Here is a 21,457-nt window from a genome sequence, read left to right as displayed (position 1 = left end):
GGTATGTCTTATTTTGGGGGAAACAGCATAGCTATGCCTTTGGTAGAGAAACAAATACATCTGTAACCCATTACTAACATTTCCCAGAAAGATGCTTTAAAGAGGAATCTGTATGGACACCATTTGTAAATGGACACTATTTGTAACATGCTCTATTCTGCCTTGGTTAGACTACATCTGGAATACTTGTCCAATTCTGGGCACCACAACTGAGGGGAGATGTTGACAAGTTGGAATGTGTCCAGAGCAGGGCAACTAAAATGATCAAGGGTCTGGAGAACAAGCCCTATGAGGAGCAGCTTAAAGAGCTGGGCATGCTTAGCCTGAAATAGAGAAGGCTGACAGGAGATATGATAGCCATGTATAAATGTGTGAGGGGAAGTCATAGGGAGGAGGGACAAGCTTGTTTTCTGCTGCCCTGGAGACTAGGACGCAGAACAATGGCTTCAAACTACAAGAAAGGGGATTCCATCTGAATATTAGGAAGAACTTCCTAACTATGAAAGCTGTTCAGCAGTGGAACTCTCTGCCCCAGAGTGTGGTGGAGGCTCCTTATTTGAAGGCTTTTAAACAGAGGCTGGATGGCCATCTGTCGGGGATTCTTTGAATGCGACTTTCCTGCTTCTTGGCAGGGGGTTGGACTGGATGGCCCACGAGGCCTCTTCCAACTCTATGATTCTAAGGAAGATGCTCTGGGATCACCGCTCAGCTATAAAAGGCTTCATTTGTCTGAAGAGTAACAGACTATGCTTTGCTTTGTATCTTCAGGGCTTCAAACGTCATTCACAATTAGAGTAAAGTACCAGTGATCCATGATCTAAGTAGGTGCGATGATCAGAATGCAAACATAGCTCATTTTGATGTATTCATCACCTGTTTGTCCCTTCCTTCCTTCCTTCCTTCCTTCCTTCCTTCCTTCCTTCCTGCCTGCCTGCCTGCCTGCCTGCCTGCCTGCCTGCCTGCCTGCCTTCCTTCTGTTGTATAATCAATTCTCTCTGTCTCTGTCTGGAGTCAGAGAACTGGCTTCACAATTACACAGGGGTCAAAAAGGTAAGCCTTCTTAAACTTGGGGGCTGAACCCTGGATCAATCCTAAATATATCAGTCCAAAAGAAGGCTCTCACTGATGGCAGTGAAACTTAGGACACAGAGCAAGGTAGCCTGAATGTCTTTTTCAAGTTTCCCTTCCTTATTTATTTGTTGATGCTGGAGACTGCCTTGTGATGTAAGAAGGTGTCCGGCTGAGCTGGAGGAGCAGATGAATGGTACACATGTAAGCCCACATGACAAGGGAAGATGATGCTATACTACATCAGATGCCAAGGAGGACAATCTGTGCAATTGGTATCTCTCTTAATGGTGTTTACTTTCTTTTGAACATGAGTAAATAAAGATGTTTTGAACTGGCACGTGCCTGGCAACGGGAATCTGCATTTTTCTGATTGTGGTTACAATTCTCTGTCCAAAAGATGCCGGATGAGGAAGTTTTGCATAGTTTTCTCCCTTGGCCGCTTTTAAAAGAAGTACTTAAAACAGTGACAGCACAAAAATATAATGCAGTCACAAACACAACATTTGTATTGACAGCAACAGACTAATCAGCAAACAATAATGAGGAGAACAATTGGCCATGAAAGCAAAGCACCTTTATTGTCATTTGGAAAATTTAAAACTGGGAAGATTGTTGAGTCTTGGCTCTCTTTGCTGTTGGAAACAACATGGAACAGAAAGATATTAATGTTAACAAAAAGGACAATTTGTTTCCACAGACCGCCATGCTTCTCAGTTTCTCAATAAGCCCCTCCTGTGTTTCATCTGGAAAACATATAGGCGTTGTACAGGTAAAATTTGCCAAATGCAGGTCAATGAAATGGTTTTACATTTGTTGGAAACATAATCCTCAAAAGGTTCAGCCCCAGTCCCTTAGTTCCCTCTTGTTTGGGCCTCCCCTGCTTCATTTGATATCGTCAACTCCAGAAACATATTGAGGTGTAGCCATGTTGGCCATAGAGCAAAATTCCCAAAGCAACTATACCTTTCAGAGCTCCAGTAGCTTTTTCATCTGGCAAAGATCTGAGTCCCTCTTCGAAGGTGAGAAGATTGGGATATAAAAGATTTAAATAAATACATACATACACATGTCAAAATTATGCAGCTGAAGGAAAAAGTGTCACACATCTAAATTTTTGTCTTAAGATGCAATCTTTGTTGTCAGATAATCGGTGCAAACAGGCGCTAATCTCCTTTTTGGTCATGGGAAAGTGCCTTAAAAGCCAGGCAATAACATTTCAGTTATGAGCCCCCGGTGGTGCAGTGCATTAAAGCACTGAGCTGCTGTACTTGTTGACTGAAGGGTTGCAGGTTCAAATCCAGGGAGCGGGGTGAGCACCTGCTGTTAGCCCCAGCTTCTGTCAACCTAGCAGTTTGAAAACATGCAAATGTGAGTAGATCAATAGGTACCCCTCTGGTGGGAAGGTAACAGCACTCCAGGCATTCATGCAGGACACATGACCTTGGAGGTGTCTACGGATAATGCCGGCTCTTCACCTTAGAAATGGAGACTGGACTTAATATCAGGGGAAAACCTTTACCTAACATTTCTATTTCTTCAGCACAAGAAAAAGTAACTTCCTTTGCAATCTAAGCTATTTCTATTCTGTGTCTGTTTTTAACCAGTCCATCTGAATGTGGCTAAATCTGGTCACTGTTCACTGAGTTGAAAATGACTTGGGAAATCATGTAGTCCAACCCTTTGCTTGATGCAAGATCTGCAGTGTAGGGCGAAACAACCTCATCCATCTGAGAGATGGCTGCTAAAAAAAAACCTACAGAAAAAGAGATTCCACCTAAATGTTAGAAAGAACGTCCTGATGGAAAGAGCTGTTCAACAGTGGAGCATGCTGCTGGTTAGGAATGTGGTGGTGGTTCCTTCTCTGGAAATTTTAAAATAGCAGTTGGACAACCATTTGTTGAGAGTGCTTTTGGTGTCCCTGCGTGGCATAATGGGGTTGAACTGAATAGCTCTTGCGGTTTCTTCCAACTCTGTGATTCTGGATTGATGTTGTGATTCAGTCTGTGATTGTGCCAGCACCTGAGGTCTCATAGGCGCCTGGTTTTGTATCTGATGTGGCTGGGGATTCTGGGAATTCTAGGTTAGTAATGGATTTGCAGATAGAGCCAGAGTTACAGATTTCTAGGCTTGAGCCAGACTTCTCAAGGGAACCAAGGTCATTCTCTGATCAGGATGTGGTAATTGCAGATGTGTCTCCTCCTGGTTCTTCCCGTTTCTCTTGAGATAGATAAAAGGAGGGCAATTTGTCAACAAAAACAAGAAAGTGAAGGGAAACGCCGTTCCCAGTGTCTGCTAATGAGAAGAGGCCCTGCAGAAAGTTCTCAGGAAAAATGCCACCGCTTCGGTGGGGTGGTGAGGTGGATCTGTAACTGGTTAAGTAGACGAACACAGAGAGTGCTCACTAATGCTTCCTCTTCATCTTGGAAAGAAGTGACAAGTGGAGTGCCGCAGGGTTCCGTCCTGGGCCCGGTCCTGTTCAACATCTTTATTAATGACTTAGATGAAGGGCTAGAAGGCATGATCATCAAGTTTGCAGACGACACCAAATTGGGAGGGATAGCCAATAGTCCAGAGGACAGGAGCAGAATTCAAAACGATCTTGACAGATTAGAGAGATGGGCCAAAACTAACAAAATGAAGTTCAACAGTGACAAATGCAAGATACTCCACTTTGGCAGAAAAAATGAAATGCAAAGATACAGAATGGGGGACGCCTGGCTCGAGAGCAGTACGTGTGAAAAAGATCTTGGAGTCCTCGTGGACAACAAGTTAAACATGAGCCAACAATGTGATGTGGCGGCAAAAAAAGCCAATGGGATTTTGGCCTGCATCAATAGGAGCATAGTGTCTAGATCTAAGGAAGTAATGCTACCCCTCTATTCCGCTTTGGTTAGACCACATCTGGAATATTGTGTCCAATTCTGGGCACCACAATTCAAGAGAGATATTGACAAGCTGGAATGTGTCCAGAGGAGGGCGACTAAAATGATCAAGGGTCTGGAGAACAAGCCCTATGAGGAGCGGCTTAGGGAACTGGGCATGTTTAGCCTGAAGAAGAGAAGGCTGAGAGGAGATATGATAGCCATGTATAAATATGTGAGAGGAAGCCACAGGGAGGAGGGAGCAAGCTTGTTTTCTGCTTCCTTGGAGACTAGGACGCGGAACAATGGCTTCAAACTACAAGAGAGGAGATTCCATCTGAACATTAGGAAGAACTTCCTGACTGTGAGAGCCGTTCAGCAGTGGAACTCTCTGCCCCGGAGTGTGGTGGAGGCTCCTTCTTTGGAAGCTTTTAAGCAGAGGCTGGATGGCCATCTGTCAGGGGTGATTTGAATGCAATATTCCTGCTTCTTGGCAGGGGGTTGGACTGGATGGCCCATGAGGTCTCTTCCAACTCTTTGATTCTATGATTCTATGATTCTTAGGTATAAGGGAGGTCTAATTCTGTTGTATCTTAGAGGAGTCAACGTCTGGATTTTATGTTTCATGCTTCAAATTTCATCTCTCAAGTTTTCTCATGTGTTTGGCATTTATCATCTTGAGCCTCAAGTTTTTCTATGTGTTTTTATAGTCTATGTGTTTTTATAGTCATGGACTCAAGTATTATGCTTCAAGTATTAAGATTGTTTCCTGGTCTCCTGTACTTTTGGAATTATGTTTTAGTTGCTGCGTACTTTTGATCTCCTGTGTTGCTGTGTTTTGATAAAGACTCCAGCTTTAAGATTTTGGATGTATCTTGGTTTTATGGATTATTGCTTTCAAGCTTCTTCGATTGCTTTGTTTTTTAAGGACTATACTTTATGTTGACTCTTTGATCTTTTACCAATTTTGTTTAAGCTTTACATTTACCCTTTAATAAACTGCTTTGCTTAAAAACTGAGTTCTGGAGTGGTGAGACTGGTTTAAAGGTGGGCCTTCCAGCCCTGGTGTGCGACAATTGGTGGAGTGCACCAAAAGAATTTCAGTCAAAATATTTGGAAGGAAACTCCTTTTTCTGTTAATTCATCTGTTTGTTGAGATGCTTCAGTACACTTGAGAGATTTCAGACAAGATTAATTATTGAGCAGCATCTCTTCCACCTGCACTAAATTTTGCAGGATTCCACTCCAGATGTTCCCATATTACATAGGTAACATTTCTTTAGTTATGTCTTTCCAAAAAAAACAAAAACAAATCCACATTAAGCAGTTGGGGGCAGAACACCTGCATGTTAGTTTTCAATACGTATGTTGAGAGTTGTGGTAATAGGCATCAGTTGGACTGTGAAGCTACTCCCCCTCTTTGGAGGATGGGCTTCAGCACCCTGGCCAACTCCCTTGAAGTGTAGACTATGGCTGCATCTACACTGTAGAATCAATGCAGTCTGACACCACTTTAACTGCCATAGCTCAATGCCATGGAAACCTGGGACTTGTAGTTTGGAGAGATACCAGCACTATTTTGCATAGAAGAAAATGATTATGTTGTTGTTGTTGTTGACGACGATGATGGTTATTATTATATATTCATACCCTGCTTTTATCTCTCCCCAAGGAGACACAAAGCAACTTCACATAAAAGCATTAGCATACAATTCAAAATATACAAATATGCAACCATTATTTATTTATTTATTTATTTCGTGTACTTCTACCCCACCCTTCTCAACCTCCGAGGGGGGACTCAGGGCGGCTTACAAAAAGGCACAATTCGATGCCTAAACAATAAAACAGAATTAAATATAAACAGTATTTTTAAAATTCCCAGTTAAAATCCATTAAAACATATTCAAAGTTAAAAACCACAGCACTCCCTGACTAGATCTTAAAGACCTTTAAGACAAGATCTTGAAGACCATTTAGACTACAATGCCCGCAACCATTGCAATTAAAGTCTACAGTACGTATAGGTGCACCCAAAGATACTACTACACATAACAGATTCACTGCTGTACTGAGATGGAAGCCACCACTGGTTAGAAGCTATCAATTAGAAAATATGGGGAACGATCCAAAGGCTGTTGTTGCTGTTGTTATGTGCCTTCAAGTCTTTTGAACTTTTGCAAGTGCAGAGGCAACTCCATCATGGACTTTTCCTGGCAGGATTTGTTCAGAGGGCATTTGCCTAGCCTTTATCTGCGACAGAGAGAGTGGGATTTTTTGAAGGCCAGCCAATGGACTTCTGTGGCTGAACAGGAATTTGAATCTTGTTGCCCTGGAGTCCTAGTCCAATTCATAAACCACTAGGTTTTCAGGATAAGAGGGAATCTATTCCTTCATTGCCAGTGATAAACAAATGCAAGTCTTCACAGCCTTATATAGGAACATCATGGATCACAATAACTTTCTGCTTTATCCAGGATTTTTATTTGTCCACCAAACAAATATATATTGTTGCTTAATATTATTTACTTATTTATGTATTTATTAGACATGATTAGGTATTTATGGTTTGCAGTTCATGAGGGCACAGATATATGAAAATGTTTCCATACATAGGAAAAATTAACAAATCTGTATTATATCTTCTATTATACACACACATATATACATATAATAATGGATATTTTGTAAATAAGGGGACATTGAGCTACAATTTATCATTTTCTCTTTGTATGATGACTTTTGGGACACCCTATGTTATAAAGAATTGTGGAGACACAGGATTTCTGCACTCACCTGTGGGAATAAACTAGCATGCTCCCATAATATTCAGGACAACTTCAAAGCGTTAAAGCTTGGAGATGCTGCCACCTGATGGTGTACATCTTGATCATCAAGAGCATGCTTTTTTTTTTACTCTATATAATTCCCATCTTCCATTGGATGTTTTAAAAATTAACTTACTGGCAGGAGCTTAGTGGGAATTACCTCTGAACAGACAGTACAGCTGAAATCCTATTGGGATCCAACACAAAGAAGATTCCTCTGGTGAACCAGCTACAGATTTCTGTGCAGCGACACAAGTGGTCCCAAAAGGGACTTTCCTGGCAAATTCCATGGTCATCATGGTCAAGTTTTTATTCATCAAGCGGGTACTATTGGCACAAGAAGGTATGAGATACCTCCGTACACAAGGTCACAAAAAGTTAAACTGCCAGAAAGTAAAGACTTTCTCTATATATATCAGATTTCAGTATTAATGTCAAAAATACGTAGTATGATTTTACATAGGATTTGTTCTACATTAGAACAGTAAATACAAATATCACTTAAGTAAAATAAACATTAAATAAAATAAGGTGTAAACATTAAACTAATCTGGGAATCTGCTATTGTAACACATCCAAATTTTTTTGTTGTGTCAGGAGTGACTTGAGAAACTGCAAGTCGCTTCTGGTGTGAGAGAATTGGCCGTCTGCAAGGACATTGCCCAGGGGATGCCTGGATGATTTGATGTTTTTTATCATCCTTGTGGGAGGCTTCTCTCATGTCCCTGCATGAGGAGCTGGAGCTGATAGAGGGAGCTCATCCGCCTCTCCCCGGATTCGAACCTGCAACCTGTCGGTCTTCAGTCCTGCCAGCACAGGGGTTTAACCCACTGCGCCACGAGGGGCACATCTAATGAAGTGGTTTAAAACCAGTATACAGTAGGCCAAAACAAGCAAGTGTGCATCCATTTGTCTATCACAAAACAATATGTTTATTACTCAGAAGTCCAATTGAAATTAAACTAATACACTGTTTTAAAGTTCTGGAAGGAGTGCCCTCTGTCCCTAGTAGCCAAAATTATTACAAAATTTATTTTATTTTATTTTATTTACTTTATTTTTGGGAGCTGCAGTGTCACAATGGGTTAAACCCCTTGTACTGGCAAAACTGCTGATCTGAAGGTTGGCGGTTTGAAGGTGAGCTCCTGTTAGTTAGCTCCAGGTTTCAATGCAGGGACATAAGAGAAGCCTCCCACAGGATGGTAACACATCTGGGCATCCCCTGGGTAATGTTTCCGCAGACGGCCAATTCTTTTACACTAGAAACAACTTGCAGTTTCTCAAGCCACTTCTGAGATGAAAAAAGTTTTGTTTTTACCCACCTTTTTCCTGATATAGGGATTCAAGGTGCCTAACAATAAACATAAAACAATGCTAATAAAATAACAGAAAGGGAAAAAAGCTTAATGAGACATGCCACATTAGCACAGGATGTCTATGCCCCACCCCACTGGAGAAATTATGCTGTTTATACGATATCGCACCACCTGACATCCATCCTGAATTAACAGCCAATAATGAAAGGACCAAGGCATTGATATCTCCAACCTATCCTCTGTTCAGATATCAGCCATCACGCCAGTGCCTTAAATCAAGAAATAGCTTTCTAAGATCTACAGAGATACTCACAGGAACATCTCAGCAAGCAAAACTCCAAAAAATGGCAGGCTAAAACCCAGCACCTCAATCAGTGGCTGATACAGGATGAGAGACTCCCTCCTGGGCACACAGAAGACTGGGTGACTTGGAAGGTGCTGAACAGACTGCGCTCTGGCACCACAAGATGCAGAGCCAAACTTCAGAAATAGGGCCACAAAGTGGAGTCTGTGACATGCAAGTGCGGAGAAGATCAAACCACAGACCACTTACTACAATGCAGTCTCAGACCTGCCACACGCACAATGGAAGATCTTTTTACAGCAATGCCAGAGGCACTCCAAGTGGCCATCTTCTGGTCAAAGGGCATTTAGTATGTGTTTTTGTTTTTAAATACATTATAACTGTACCCTCAGTTCACTTCTGACACAATAAATATAGTTTATCACAATATGGCAATTTTTATCTTTGAAAGCAGACTGAACAACAAGCAAATGAACAGCAGAGGGCTCCCGTCCCTACCTAGAGCAAGTTACTGTTCCTACTCTATCAGAAAATACTTATTTCAATTTAAGACTGTAGTTGTTACTGGGGAAAAACCTCCATATTAAAAAAAAAGATTGGAATTGGTGCATTATAAATCCTATACCAAGAACAAAAAAGGAAGAGAAGGCTGCATGCAAGAGAAGATCAAATACAACTGTAATAACCCACAGAGTGTTTACATACTTGCTTTTTAATTAAAACCTAACAACGATTTCTTAACATTATTTTTACCTGTGTACAATATAATTGTTTAAAGTAATAATTAGTTATTTTGAAACTTCAGATTTTTTATTCTGGTACATTTTGGCACCCCAATTCATGTGGCAGAAATCACAGGACTAGAGATACAAGATGGATATTTCATGACTTTGCCATCTGAGTTGTCGACAATCGCTGGCATCCTGCTAATGGGTTATGAGAACATAAATCAGGTCTGCACAACATTAGATTCACTTCTGTATAGTGATATGGAGTTCTATGTAACAGAACATTTATTTTCCAAGGGGGATATTATAAATCTCATCTGATTTCAGTGGGTCCCAGCCTATGGTCCATGGACCACCAGTGGTCCCCAAGAACAAAAATATGGTCTGTGGCCTCAGCATTATTGCACAGTTGTCTTGAAACCATGCAGCAACAAGAGCGACTAGTCTTATAGTGCCGAGGCAATGGGGTTGTCGGGAGGGGAGAGGCTGACTACCCACGAAAGATTACTACTACCACATCTACCAGCTCTAGATTATTAAATATGGTTTTCTGTGAGTGAGCAGATGGCGACTACTGGATGACATATGTGCTGTATCAGAAACTAGAGCTGATGTGGTCTATCCAATGCAATTTTCTGAATCAATACCCCAAATAACCAAACCGAATCTAAAGTTGACCAAAAACTGTGTTGTAACCCTTTTGATACTAATGTTGGGGAGAAAGTGGTCCCTGGTGGAGTGGTCCCTGGTAAAAAAAAAAAAGTTGGGAACCACTGACCTACAGACTGCATTTTTTAAATTTGCACCTCAATTTCTTTCCTGAAAATCTTGGAGCATTGAGTGATGAGCAAGGCGAACAATTTCACCAAAACATCCAACTAAGGGGAAAATGCTAGCAAATTTTCTGGAATGGAAACATGATGGCCAATTACTGTTGGATGTTGTATCCTGTTGAACCAGATAAATTGCCCAAAGAAAATTATATTCACAACTATTTTCATGGCTATTTTTTGTAGTAGTGGTCTAATTGCATATAAGTGTATTAAACTGGTGGTATATGTTCATGATATTAGTGAAATGGGGGACATGAGAGAAGCCTCCCTGCAGGAAAGTAACACATCCGGGCATCCCCTGGGCAATGTCTTTGTGGACAGCTGATTCTCTCACACCAGAAGCAACTTGCACAGTTTCTGGTCAAAGGATATTTAGCATAATGCCAAGTTTTTAACTTTGTTTTTGGGTTTTTTTATACGTTATAACTGTATTCTCAATTTGCTTATGACACAATAAATAAATCAGTGAAATAAACAATACAGATGAACTTTGGTATGACTCTGTTCCCTACACATCTCTGACATATATATAAAATCTTTCGAATTCAAGGGATGGTTTATAAACCAGATGTGCTACCACAAAACTGAATAGATATTCTGTTTTAACTTGAAAAGTTGATCTATAAAAGTGTGTTTTTGTTTATGATAGGAAATAAAGTTTTCTTTTGTTGTCCTGTTATGAACTGGGAAGACTTGCAGAGATTCAGTTCAATAGCACTATGCAAGTAGCACCACTTGCATCATAAACTCTGACAAAGCGTGTTACCTTTGAGTGGTGTTTTCCTCTCTCACAGTTGGAAGCGATTGGTATTAAAATATGGCATTGCATCTAAATGCTAAAGCAACCAGTCTGCCCCAGGAAGGCATTGTAAAGCCCTATCAGCACTAAGGAATGGTTGCCCCTGTTGGGAAGTTCCTAGTGAGAATGCCTGAAACTCCAGTGATAGGCCTAGCATTGTTAATATCTTCAGATGATAAATATCTTCAGGTTATAAACCTGATCCTTTGGAAGAATGCAAGCCAGGCTAATGGAGCCCCCGGGTTAAACCACTTAGCTTCTGAACTTGCTGACTGATAGGTTGGCGGTTTGAATCTGGGGAGTAGGGTGAGCTGCCCCTGCTGTTAGCCCCAGCTTCTGCCAACTTAGCAGTTCAAAAACATGCAAATGTGAGTAAATCAATATGTACCGCTTCGGCAGGAAGGTCACGGCACTCCATGCAGTTATGCCAGCCACATCACCTTGGTGTCTACGGACAACACCAGCTCTTTGGCTTAGAAATGGAGATTAGCACCCCCTACCCCCGCCAGCGTTGGACACAACTAGACTTAATGTCAAGGGGAAACCTTTACCTTTATCTTTATCTGAGCCAAGCCAAAACATGCCAAACACTAGTATTGTTGGGATCAGAGACACTGATGAAAGTAGATGGCATTGGACCATTATCTTCTGAACCAGCTAAGCCTTGCTTGGCTGTTTTCTGTTATGCCTTGACTGATGAAGTTCTCAGAGGATAACAGGCAAAAGGTGGGCCGCAGAAGGAAGAACCACGGAGAAAATAGGAAGTCTGGGTATTTGATTTCCCCTGGGAAGCTAAAACAGAGCTTGGGACAACAACATTGCATTGCTTTGAATGTAATTTTCCTGCTTCTTGGCAGGGGGTTGGACTGGATGGCCCACGAGGTCTCTTTCAACTCTATGATTCTATGTTTCTAACAGATATCCCCTTCCCTGTCTGGACCAGGGTGGGAACCCTGATGCTGAGCCTGCCTGATCCTAATGAAAAAAGCCAAAGACACCACGAACATCACAGTTTGATTAAACTTAGCTGGAGGGACTGCTAGATTGCAAAAGTGTCTGACTCAGCAGAAGCAGACTTAATTAGTAGCAGCTGCACTAATTCAAACAGATGTAAATCAGGCCTGCCAGAGCCATGGGGCAGGTGGATTGAATGGCTGCCGTAGCCAGACACATTCCCTGCTTCCTTGTTTTCCAGACTTTGAAACTCCCTTGGTTTTAGCACATTCTTTGGATGCTTCTCTGGCCTTCTCCTTGGCTGCTCTCTTTATCTGACCCCAGGAAACTATTCTGACTGCTCTCTTTAAAGGTTGATGCTGTATGTTCACCCTCAGACAGAGTTCAACCTACTTTTCCAGCTATCTCCCACATTGTGTGTTTTGCTCTGTGAAGGCATTTGCTACCCAAGAACCAAAGACTCTCCAAGAGCCCATTAGACATTCCTAACACATTAATATGTATGAAGTGATGTCTTTACCTTTTTCTAATACAGTAGTTTCTCAACCTTTGTATGGCTATTAAACTCAAGGTTCTTTGGTTACGGGGAATTGTACAAGGAAGGACTTTGTAAAATATATCAGGACTCGGTGTTTTATTGGCACACTAGCTGTACCTGCCACGCGTTACTGTGGCCAGTCCTCTCTCCCTCTTTCTCTCCTCTTTCCTTCCTTCTTTCTCTACCACTTTCCTTCCTTCCCCTCCCCTTTTCGTTCTCTCCTTTCTTCCTTCTCTACCTATTCTTGGACTGTAACTCCCAGAAGCCCTCCTGATCTGTCTATCTACTATCTATCTCTAATCTATATATCTTACCTATCTGGTGGATTGCTGAGAGTTGCAGTCCAGGAATAGGAAATATGTATGGATTGGATTGCTCTCAAAGAAATCCATGGAGAAGCAAGCTCGAAGCTTGGAAGCAGTGCAATTGGAACATCCTCCTCCCCTAAAGGGCCTGGTCTAGGAGATGCTGGGAGCTGTTGTTTTTGCGTGGATGTGCTGCACTGACATTGAGCTTTTTGGGTTTTAAAGTCCTTTCCACTGCTTTTTGGGAGGAGTTTGAGTGATGGTCACTCCTTCGTCTGTTAGGGGTATAGTGTGCAAAAGTTCATGTCTATTTGTCCAGTCGTTTTTGAGTTATGTTAATCCCACAAACGAACATTACATTTTTATTTATATAGATGAGAATGGGAGGGGAAAATAGCGTATCCCTGGTAATAGCAAATAGCTACGGCGAACCTTTGAAATGTGGGAAGAAAAGTACTATTGTGCAGAAGCATTGCTTTTCCACATGGCAAATGATTCAGAAAGCCCAGAGAGAATAATGGCTGCCATAAGGAGTGATGTCCTTTGGACAAAAAGCAGGAGAGAAATCTTTCAATGGACCTCTGATCTCACAAAATATCACTTGCTCATAAACAGAAAACCTCCCTCAAGCCAAATCATTTGAAAGTTAATTTGAAGGGGAAATGTTTATATTTGTTGATTTGATTTGAATTAACCATTTATTATAATGTATTAGGAAACAAACAAAAAAACATCCTTTATGTAAATTGCAGATTATGTGTGATTCATTGCAGTTATTTCTGGCAGTACTTCTTGGCACACAAACGTTATTCTCCAAAGGCAGAATTTACCATCAAGCTGCTTGTTGGGATCTTGTGAAAGGCAGGATGGAGTGCTCTATACTACAGCGCAACATTTTTTAAAAAAGAAGCAAAAAAAAAAAACCCAACCTCCCACATGCTAATTATCATCAGCCTTCTTTGGGAAGTATAACAGCTATGAATTCTTTAGCTGTCAGATACATTGCCTGCCTACGCAGGCTGTTAAAATTCAGGAGCTTCATGATGTCAAACTAAACATTGCCTTAGGTGCTTCTTTGGTTAGCTACATAGAATCATGTTTTGACCCTTTTTGCTCTCTTGAAAAGTCTGGGGTTAATACAAAATGATAGCTGCCCATACCACACAGACAACCTCTCTAAACACACAAAATGTTGTATTCTGAAGTAATTTTCCACAGAAAGATTGAAGAGACATAAATGAAAAGGCACTGCTGCTTTCTAAAAGGATTGCCTCTACATTCCAAGGGGCAAGATGATGATGATGATGATGATGATGATGATGATTATCTCTACCTCGCCTTTTCTCTCCACAAGGAGACTCAAGAGTCTAAAGAGCAACAGATCTTCGGGATAGTTAATGTGCAGGGAAAGCACTTTAGGAATGGGTAAATTCTACGGAAGCTAGTGAGTTTTCAAAGCAAGGCTAATTAAAGAATTATGCAATTGTATTATTTCAGGTTGGTGTGGTGAATTGATTCTCACTGAATGGTTCTCAACTCCTCACTTCAGGCAAAAAAAAAAAAAAAAAAAAACCCGACCAGATGCACATATTCACCAATATTCCTTTTTTTAACATAATATTTATGTAACTCCAACTAAGAGGTAGTAATTGGGCTTTTGAAATAACTTTCTAGGATACATCCAACCACAGTATATAATGTGGAGATATTATTCTAATTTAGCATCACAAAGTTTTAATGAAGGTCAGCTGTGCCAAAATTATTGAATCGTTTTTTTAAAAAATCCTAAAGCATGCTGCATAACACTCCATCAAGTTCCTATTTGGACATATTACCTTCAGTTTACCCGAGTGAAACTGATCATTGAGGAGGATAGCCAATAGCCTAAGACGTACTGCTAGTCCCAAATAGATTAGAGCCGCTGAATCAATTGGATACACCTATGTGTTGGCTCATCATTCAATAACTGATTCAGTAGGTCCAATCTAGATGGGATGCGAGTTCCCACTCAGGTTTTTTTTTTTTGTTAGAAAAATTATTGATTAGTTCTTCCAAGAGTTGCCTAGGCAAAAATTATACCACAAAAAACATACCCAGAATTGCCACACAGCCACAGATTACCCCTCTTCTATCAGTTTGGCCTCTCTTTTAAAGATGTTCAAGTTACAGTTAAATACTGCTGTTTGAAATTCCTGTCATACCCCTTGTGAATCTTCTCCCTACCTACTCTTTATTTATTTATTTATTTATATCTCACTTTCCTCCCATGGTTGGGATTCAAAACGGCATACACTGTTAAAAGCAACAACATTTACAAACATAAAACTTCAACAAAAAGCATCATAGCTAAACAAACAGATTCCACAATTCATAACCCATATAAAACAATTAATAATTAATAAACTACAACATATGCTATCTAAAAAAGGAAAGTTACAGAAAATGGCAACCACACTATACATACATTTATGAACCCATGTCTCTTTATTCATTTTTAAGAGGAAAAAACCTCCAAAATTATAATCTCTTTGTCATAGATCAATTGTCACTTTTAGGTTGCCATTTTCTGTAACTTTCCATTCTTTTTTTAGATGTGTTGACCAGAATTGTTCACAATGCACACTCTGTATTCCAAATTAGGTTGTTTAAATGGAGACTATATGATTCTTGCAGCTTAAACTTTAATTCCTTTTCTAATTTTCTAATTATACCCAACCTGGTGATTTGCCTCCCCCCCCCTTTTTTCCCAGTTGTGGCACACTGGATTGACATTTTAATTGAGCTAACCAATCATGAAATATGTATAAATCATAATGTACACAAGTTAAGATCTCACCCCTATTGTTACTAATTGTTTCCTGTTGGAAGTATAATTCATTATATCTGTCATTGGCAGTAAACAAAAGAAGCTGAATCCTGGGAAAATAAAACAGGACAAATAGTGAAGACCAGATATTACAGAGCTTTATAATTTTGGATAAATGAAAGCTCTTTCCCCTAGATTTTGCGAGACCACAGCCCCATCACCCTGATCATTTCTGGTCATTGTTGGCTGGGGCTGATGGACATTCAAAGCCCCATGCCCCAGTATGAGTAAAATTTAATATTTATGTAGGCTAGCCAATATTAGCACTACATGCAAGTTCCCATTTTCTTTATGCCAACTTGAAAATGTAAGCATGATTTTGCTACCAAAGATCATTCAAATGAAATATCAATTGGTGCATGCTTCTGGTGCCCATCCTCTGTTCGGATATCAGCCAGCATACCAACAAGAAATCAAGAAATAGTTTTCTAAGATCTACAGAAATACTCGCAGGAACACCTCAGCACACAAGAGTCCAAAAGTGGCAGGCAAAAACCTGGAATCGCAAGCCATAGCTGATACCCGATGAGAGACTCCCTCCAGGTACACAGAAGACTGGGCAACTTGGAAGGTGCTGAAAAGACTGCATTCTGGTACCATGAGATGCAGAGCCAACCTTAAGAAATGGGGCCACAAAGTGGAGTCCATGACATTTGAGTGTGGAGAAGAGCAAACCACAGATCACCTATTAAATGTAGTCTTTATAGCAACACCAGAGGTGCTCCAGGTGGCCAGCTACTGGTCAAAGAGCATGTAATATAATGCCCAGTTTTTTAACTTTGTGTTTTTTAAATACATTACAACTGTACCCTTGGTTTGCTTCTGATATGATAAATAAATTGGTTCAAATGTAGAGAGAAATATGCAACAGAAATACATAGCTTCTTATGCTGCTGCATGAACTTAGAAAGCTTCTGCAGTATGAGTAAAGTTAACATAATTTTATTATTAACTTCTACCTAAATGAATGCTTTGTGTTAACCTGTCCACAAGTTGAAAATAAAACCCAGCAACTAGGAACATTTAAAACAAACCGTTTATTTAAATCAAACTGTTATTTCTAACAGTTACATAACTTACACAGAATGACTAAGTCAGAAGGGTTTCACAAAGGAGAAAAATAAAATCTTAAGCAAGCAAAATATTATCACACAATAGTACCAGGAAAGAAAATCTTAAAACATTCAAATAAGGCCATAATTATTTAATAAAAACAATAAAACATCCCCCAAATCCCCATTTCTTTCTCTTTCAGTATGTCCAGTGCTGATAGAGCTACATGTACCCAGTAATGTACAGCTTTGATCAAGGCAGTGGGAGCTAGGGTGCAATCCTGCAAGTTCTTTGACTCAAGTACCACAGAAGTAACAGGGACTGCACGGCTTGATAATATAACCCCCCTGTTTCCTGTTTCTAAAATCATCATCAACAGAATAGTAAGGCTCATTAGTAAATACAGCTGCCCTTAAAACTTCAATTTTAATTGCCTTCATAAATTAAAATTCACAAAGTGCACAGTTAAAGATATGCCAGAAAATGTAATCTGCTACTCTACTAACAGTTGTCCATGCTTAATACTTAGTGGTCTACTGGAACAAAATTAAGCTCTTTTTAAAGAGCTGTCTTCACTGTAAAACATTTAGTTTCAAATATGTGCCAGCATTTTATGAACTGAAAAGTAGAAAAACATGGATTATATAAAGAAAATACAAAAAACACTAGAAATGACCAAACATTTTCAAAGAACAAGCACCACAAGAGACATCAGCATTCAGTTTTGTAGCATGTATCCATTCTACTCCAACCAATCCACCTCATCAAACTCTGAATCATCTTCTGAATCGCTATATTCCACAGCAATGCGACGAGACAATATAGTAGCAACATCATTCTCAACACGCTCGTGTTTAGCTTCTTGTTCCCGTTGCTCTTCAACTTTACGTAACTGAATACCTAAAATTCAAGAAAAAAATATATCAGCATGTATACACAACCTACTTCTTACAGGTTCTGTTCTGAAAGCTGTCACTGGTATTAATTGTTTTTTCAGGCTTCTTTATAGTGCACCCAATTAATAACATGCATAAATGCATATTAATATATGGATTTTTAAAAGAAAACAAAGATTATTATTATTATTAAGATGTTTATTTATATTCCGCTTTTTCTCTCCACAAGGAGACTTAAAATGGCTTACATTAAAATTATTTCAATACAATTTGAAATCTAAAAAAATATACAAACATAAGATAAAGATGTTAGCAATTCTTAACATATTTTCCTCATAATTTTTATTTTACTTTAGAAAAACCAACATGCACTCCTGAAGATCAAAATCACAAAGTCAAGAGCCATTCACTAAAACTTTATCCTGGTAGTTATAGAAGTAAACCAAAGTATAAAAATCATTACTATTAAGACTTCTACTGAATACTGATTATAACTTTCACTGGAAGATTCACTGGAAGTATTAATCATTATTATCATCTTCTTTTGAATCTTATAGGAAATTCCAAAATAATAATAATGTAATGACCAAGATTCACTGACAGTATACTACTCAAAAGTGTTTAGATCTCTTGGGAGTGCCTGCTTAGAAAATATGTCCCCAAAATCCGAGGAAGCCCTAACTCAAATGCTTTGATATGTAGTGTATCTACAAATCATAAACACATTTTCTGTTGTCTTATCCCTCTTTTCTCCTTTGTGGCATTTAAGATGACTCAGTAGTCTACAGAGATAAAGCTTTTCACTTGTTCTGCAGGAACTCTCCTTGCCAATCTTATTAACCAGATAATGTAAAATAACTGATTTAACTAAAATCATTGTTGTTTCAACAAATCAGGGCAAAAGGAAGTAAAAACAATAGTGTTACTTAGTTCTCATTGATTAAACTATTAGCAGAGAGAAATGGTGAGATAATCTTGAGGCAAGTCTTTATTATATGAACATATTATGTCTCAATGATACAAAAACATGATTCGGTTTAAAGACATTAGGAATAAGTATCAAAATACCCAAATACACCAATTATAGTAAAACTACATGCCAACTGTTGTAACATGAATAGATACAAAGTATTTGTAAGATTTAAAATATGTCTGATATAATTTAATTTAAAACTTTAGTTTTTAAAAAACACTTAGTTAAATACAGTATTTACACTGCTTCACGGAAAAGAAATAATTGATACCTTTCCGTATTGCTTCAAGGAGTACGCTTCTTGCATCACTGATGACAGGTAGTGTTGATGGGTGGCGTTTAGGTTCAGGAGCAGGAGTGACTTGTGATGGTGGAGATGGAGGCATTATGGGAACATGAGAGCCGGAGACAGCAGATGTGGGAGTATGAGTGAGTGTGGTCACTGGTGATGAGGGCCGGATGCCTGGAGGTGGCAGTGGAGGAGGAGGAGGCGGAGGCGGAAGTCCTTGAATTTCACCCTGTGGAACTGGAATGGCTTCACATACTTGGGCAACTCTAGTGACTGGTGGAGAGGGCTGTGCTAAAGGAGGTGCAATGGGTGGAGGAGCAGGATGAAGAACTCCAGGAGCAATCTGGAGAGGAGCTGGTGGTGGAGGGACAGCAGGAGGTTGCAAAGCAGCTGTTGGAGGTGGTGGAGGTGGTGGCACTGGAGGGGGAGGAGTAGAGGTCATTGCAGATCTTAATGAAGAAGTGGACAAAGCAGATGGGAGGGGTGGAGGAGGTGGTGGAGGAGTGGGACTCACAAATACTGGTGTCCTGCCCGTAGCAGGTGACTGGGGGCGATTGTCAGTCAAACCTGCAGTGGAGCTGAAATGTAAAAAAATAATAATTCTGAAAGTGATTAAAAACAAAAAAGTTAAATATATTTAACATTCAATTACACTGTAAACACCAGCAGATAGTTACAGCAATTTCTGCAATAATAGGTCATATTCTTTAAAATGCTTGGAAACATAAATTCACAAATCAACCAATACAACCGTTATATCATAAGCATTAAGAGGGAAATCTACCCAAGCTAAAATACTGTGTCAAAATACTTTATAAGGCAAACCCCATCAGTTGTCCATTTCAAAATGAATCCACAATTTTAGAAAGTTAAACTGAAGCTGCTTAAATGACTCGGAAGAAATAAATCATTAGGGGCAGAGGGCATACCAACAGAGCTGTTTCACAAAACAGGGAGAATCCAATAATATTTTAGCTAAAATCCGTCAACAGATACAGAAAATGAAAGGCTGGCTGACAAATTTGAAATGTTCAGAGTCAAACAAGGTTGCATTTTATCAACCTATTTGTTTATAAGTCCCTTCGGGGAAATAGGGTGCTCTAATAGATTATTATTATTGTTATTATTGTTGTTGTTGTTATTATTATTATTATTATTATTATTATTTAAGTTCTATACAGAATGTATAATATCCAAAACTGTATAAAACTCTGAAAAAGAAGGTGAGAAAATTGGAGAAAGGAACATCAAGAATATAAGATATATAGGTATTGCCATATTTCTAGTAGAAAATAGCAAGAATGTGAAATGACTATTGAAAAAGTCATTGAACATTAAGAAAACAAAAACAATGTGCATCCATTATTTACATAACTTTAGAGACACTGAGACAAAGATGGATTTCCTATACCTAAGTAATTTCCAAATCAAAATGGGGACTGCAGCCAAGAAATCAGAAGAGGATTAGGACTAAGAAGGGCAACTTTGAAGAAACTAAACAAGATATTTAAGTATAAAATATATCACTGAATACCAAATTCAGGATTGTCCATGCTATTCTGTTCAAATTTCAGTGCATGGTTGTGAAAACTTGACAGTGAAAAAAGCTGACAGGAAGAAAATCATCACATTTGAAATTGGGTGCTGGAGATTTCTAAAGATACTTTGGACTGCCAAAAAGGCAAATAAATAGGTCTTAAAGCAAATCAATCCTGAATTCTCCCTAGGAGCTAAGATGATATAACGAACATTGTCATGTTTTGGGCATATTGAAAACATGACTTGCTAGAAAAGAGAAGTAAAGAGGAAGACCATGTTACACGTGGATAGACTCAAGGAAACTACTGTCCTGCATTTGCAATACCTGAGCAAGATGTAGATAACAGAGTGACAAGAAGATCTTTCATTCATACGGTCACCATAAGCCAAACTTAAGAGTCAAAATACTATGAAGAAAAAGTGAAGCTCTAGTTACATTCCGGATTATGAGCTGCAGATATGTACAAAAAAGAACTCTTGAGTTTAGACAAGAAGGCTGCTGCATAGGTGCGCAGGGAATCTGTGAGGTTCCCACCCAAGAACTCCTGCAATAGAGCTAAGATTCTGAATTATGTACTGCACAGGTTAGATAACCCATTTGTGTGAGTCACCGAACCCACAAAAAAGGAGGGACCGCACAGCTAACAAAATACCCTGAAGTAATGGAAATGTGTGTGTGTGTGTGTGGGGAGGGGGGAGGGGTGTTCCAGGAGAACTGGCTGTGCAGCATGTTTGCAAAACAAATCAATTTTTCAGATTATCCTTCACAACAGCATGACTTTTAAGGAGTCTCTAATTTTAAAAAGACAGCTCCAAAAATATAAAAGACATCCAGAATTTATTACCAACAAAAATGTTATAAAAATGAAATCTGAATATTGCAAACATTAAGAACTGGATATATTGTTACCACTAAATAGTCTGAAGATTCTAGGATACCAAAAAATTTAACAATTTGATAAGGACACATACACTTCCCAACAGGTTCCTTATTTCCCTATAAATAACCTATATGGTATCAATCTTCTCCTGTCAGTATTATTCTGTTACAAAGGTGCCCTGAATTGCTATTTTCTGTGTTTCTTACCTAACACAGGGTGGAATGGGTTTCACATCTCCTCCTCCATGCATGGGTGGGGGTGGAGGTGGCTCATGTGGTCTTACTAAAACACGTTCCTCTGCTCTGCTCAGTAGTTCAGTCATCTGGCTGTATGGCAATGCAGAAAGAGAATAGGGCCCATCGATGTGTTCCACATATGCCTGGGGTCTGAACAGAAATAAATCCCATTTACAGATGTTAATAG

At 39.4% G+C, this 21,457-nt stretch overlaps 1 protein-coding gene across 1 annotated transcript in view; it reads right to left on the bottom strand.

Moving 5' to 3' along the window:
* Nucleotides 1-16,421: 16,421 nt before the first annotated feature.
* The window catches only part of WASF1 (WASP family member 1), a 55,140-nt gene continuing 50,104 nt past the window's right edge, over nucleotides 16,422-21,457 (bottom strand). Inside the window, exons 7-9 of the mRNA XM_060753160.2 lie at nucleotides 21,241-21,420; nucleotides 18,597-19,192; nucleotides 16,422-17,356 (exon numbers count right to left, since the gene is read on the bottom strand). Coding sequence (XP_060609143.1) covers nucleotides 17,199-17,356; nucleotides 18,597-19,192; nucleotides 21,241-21,420 — 934 coding nt within the window. The 3' untranslated portion in view covers nucleotides 16,422-17,198. The remainder of the gene's footprint in view (nucleotides 17,357-18,596; nucleotides 19,193-21,240; nucleotides 21,421-21,457) is intronic.

The sequence above is a fragment of the Anolis sagrei genome, chromosome 1 (assembly GCF_037176765.1).
Source record: "Anolis sagrei isolate rAnoSag1 chromosome 1, rAnoSag1.mat, whole genome shotgun sequence".
Classification (NCBI taxonomy): Eukaryota; Metazoa; Chordata; class Lepidosauria; order Squamata; family Dactyloidae; genus Anolis; species Anolis sagrei.
This window is presented reverse-complemented; position numbering and strand designations above follow the sequence as displayed.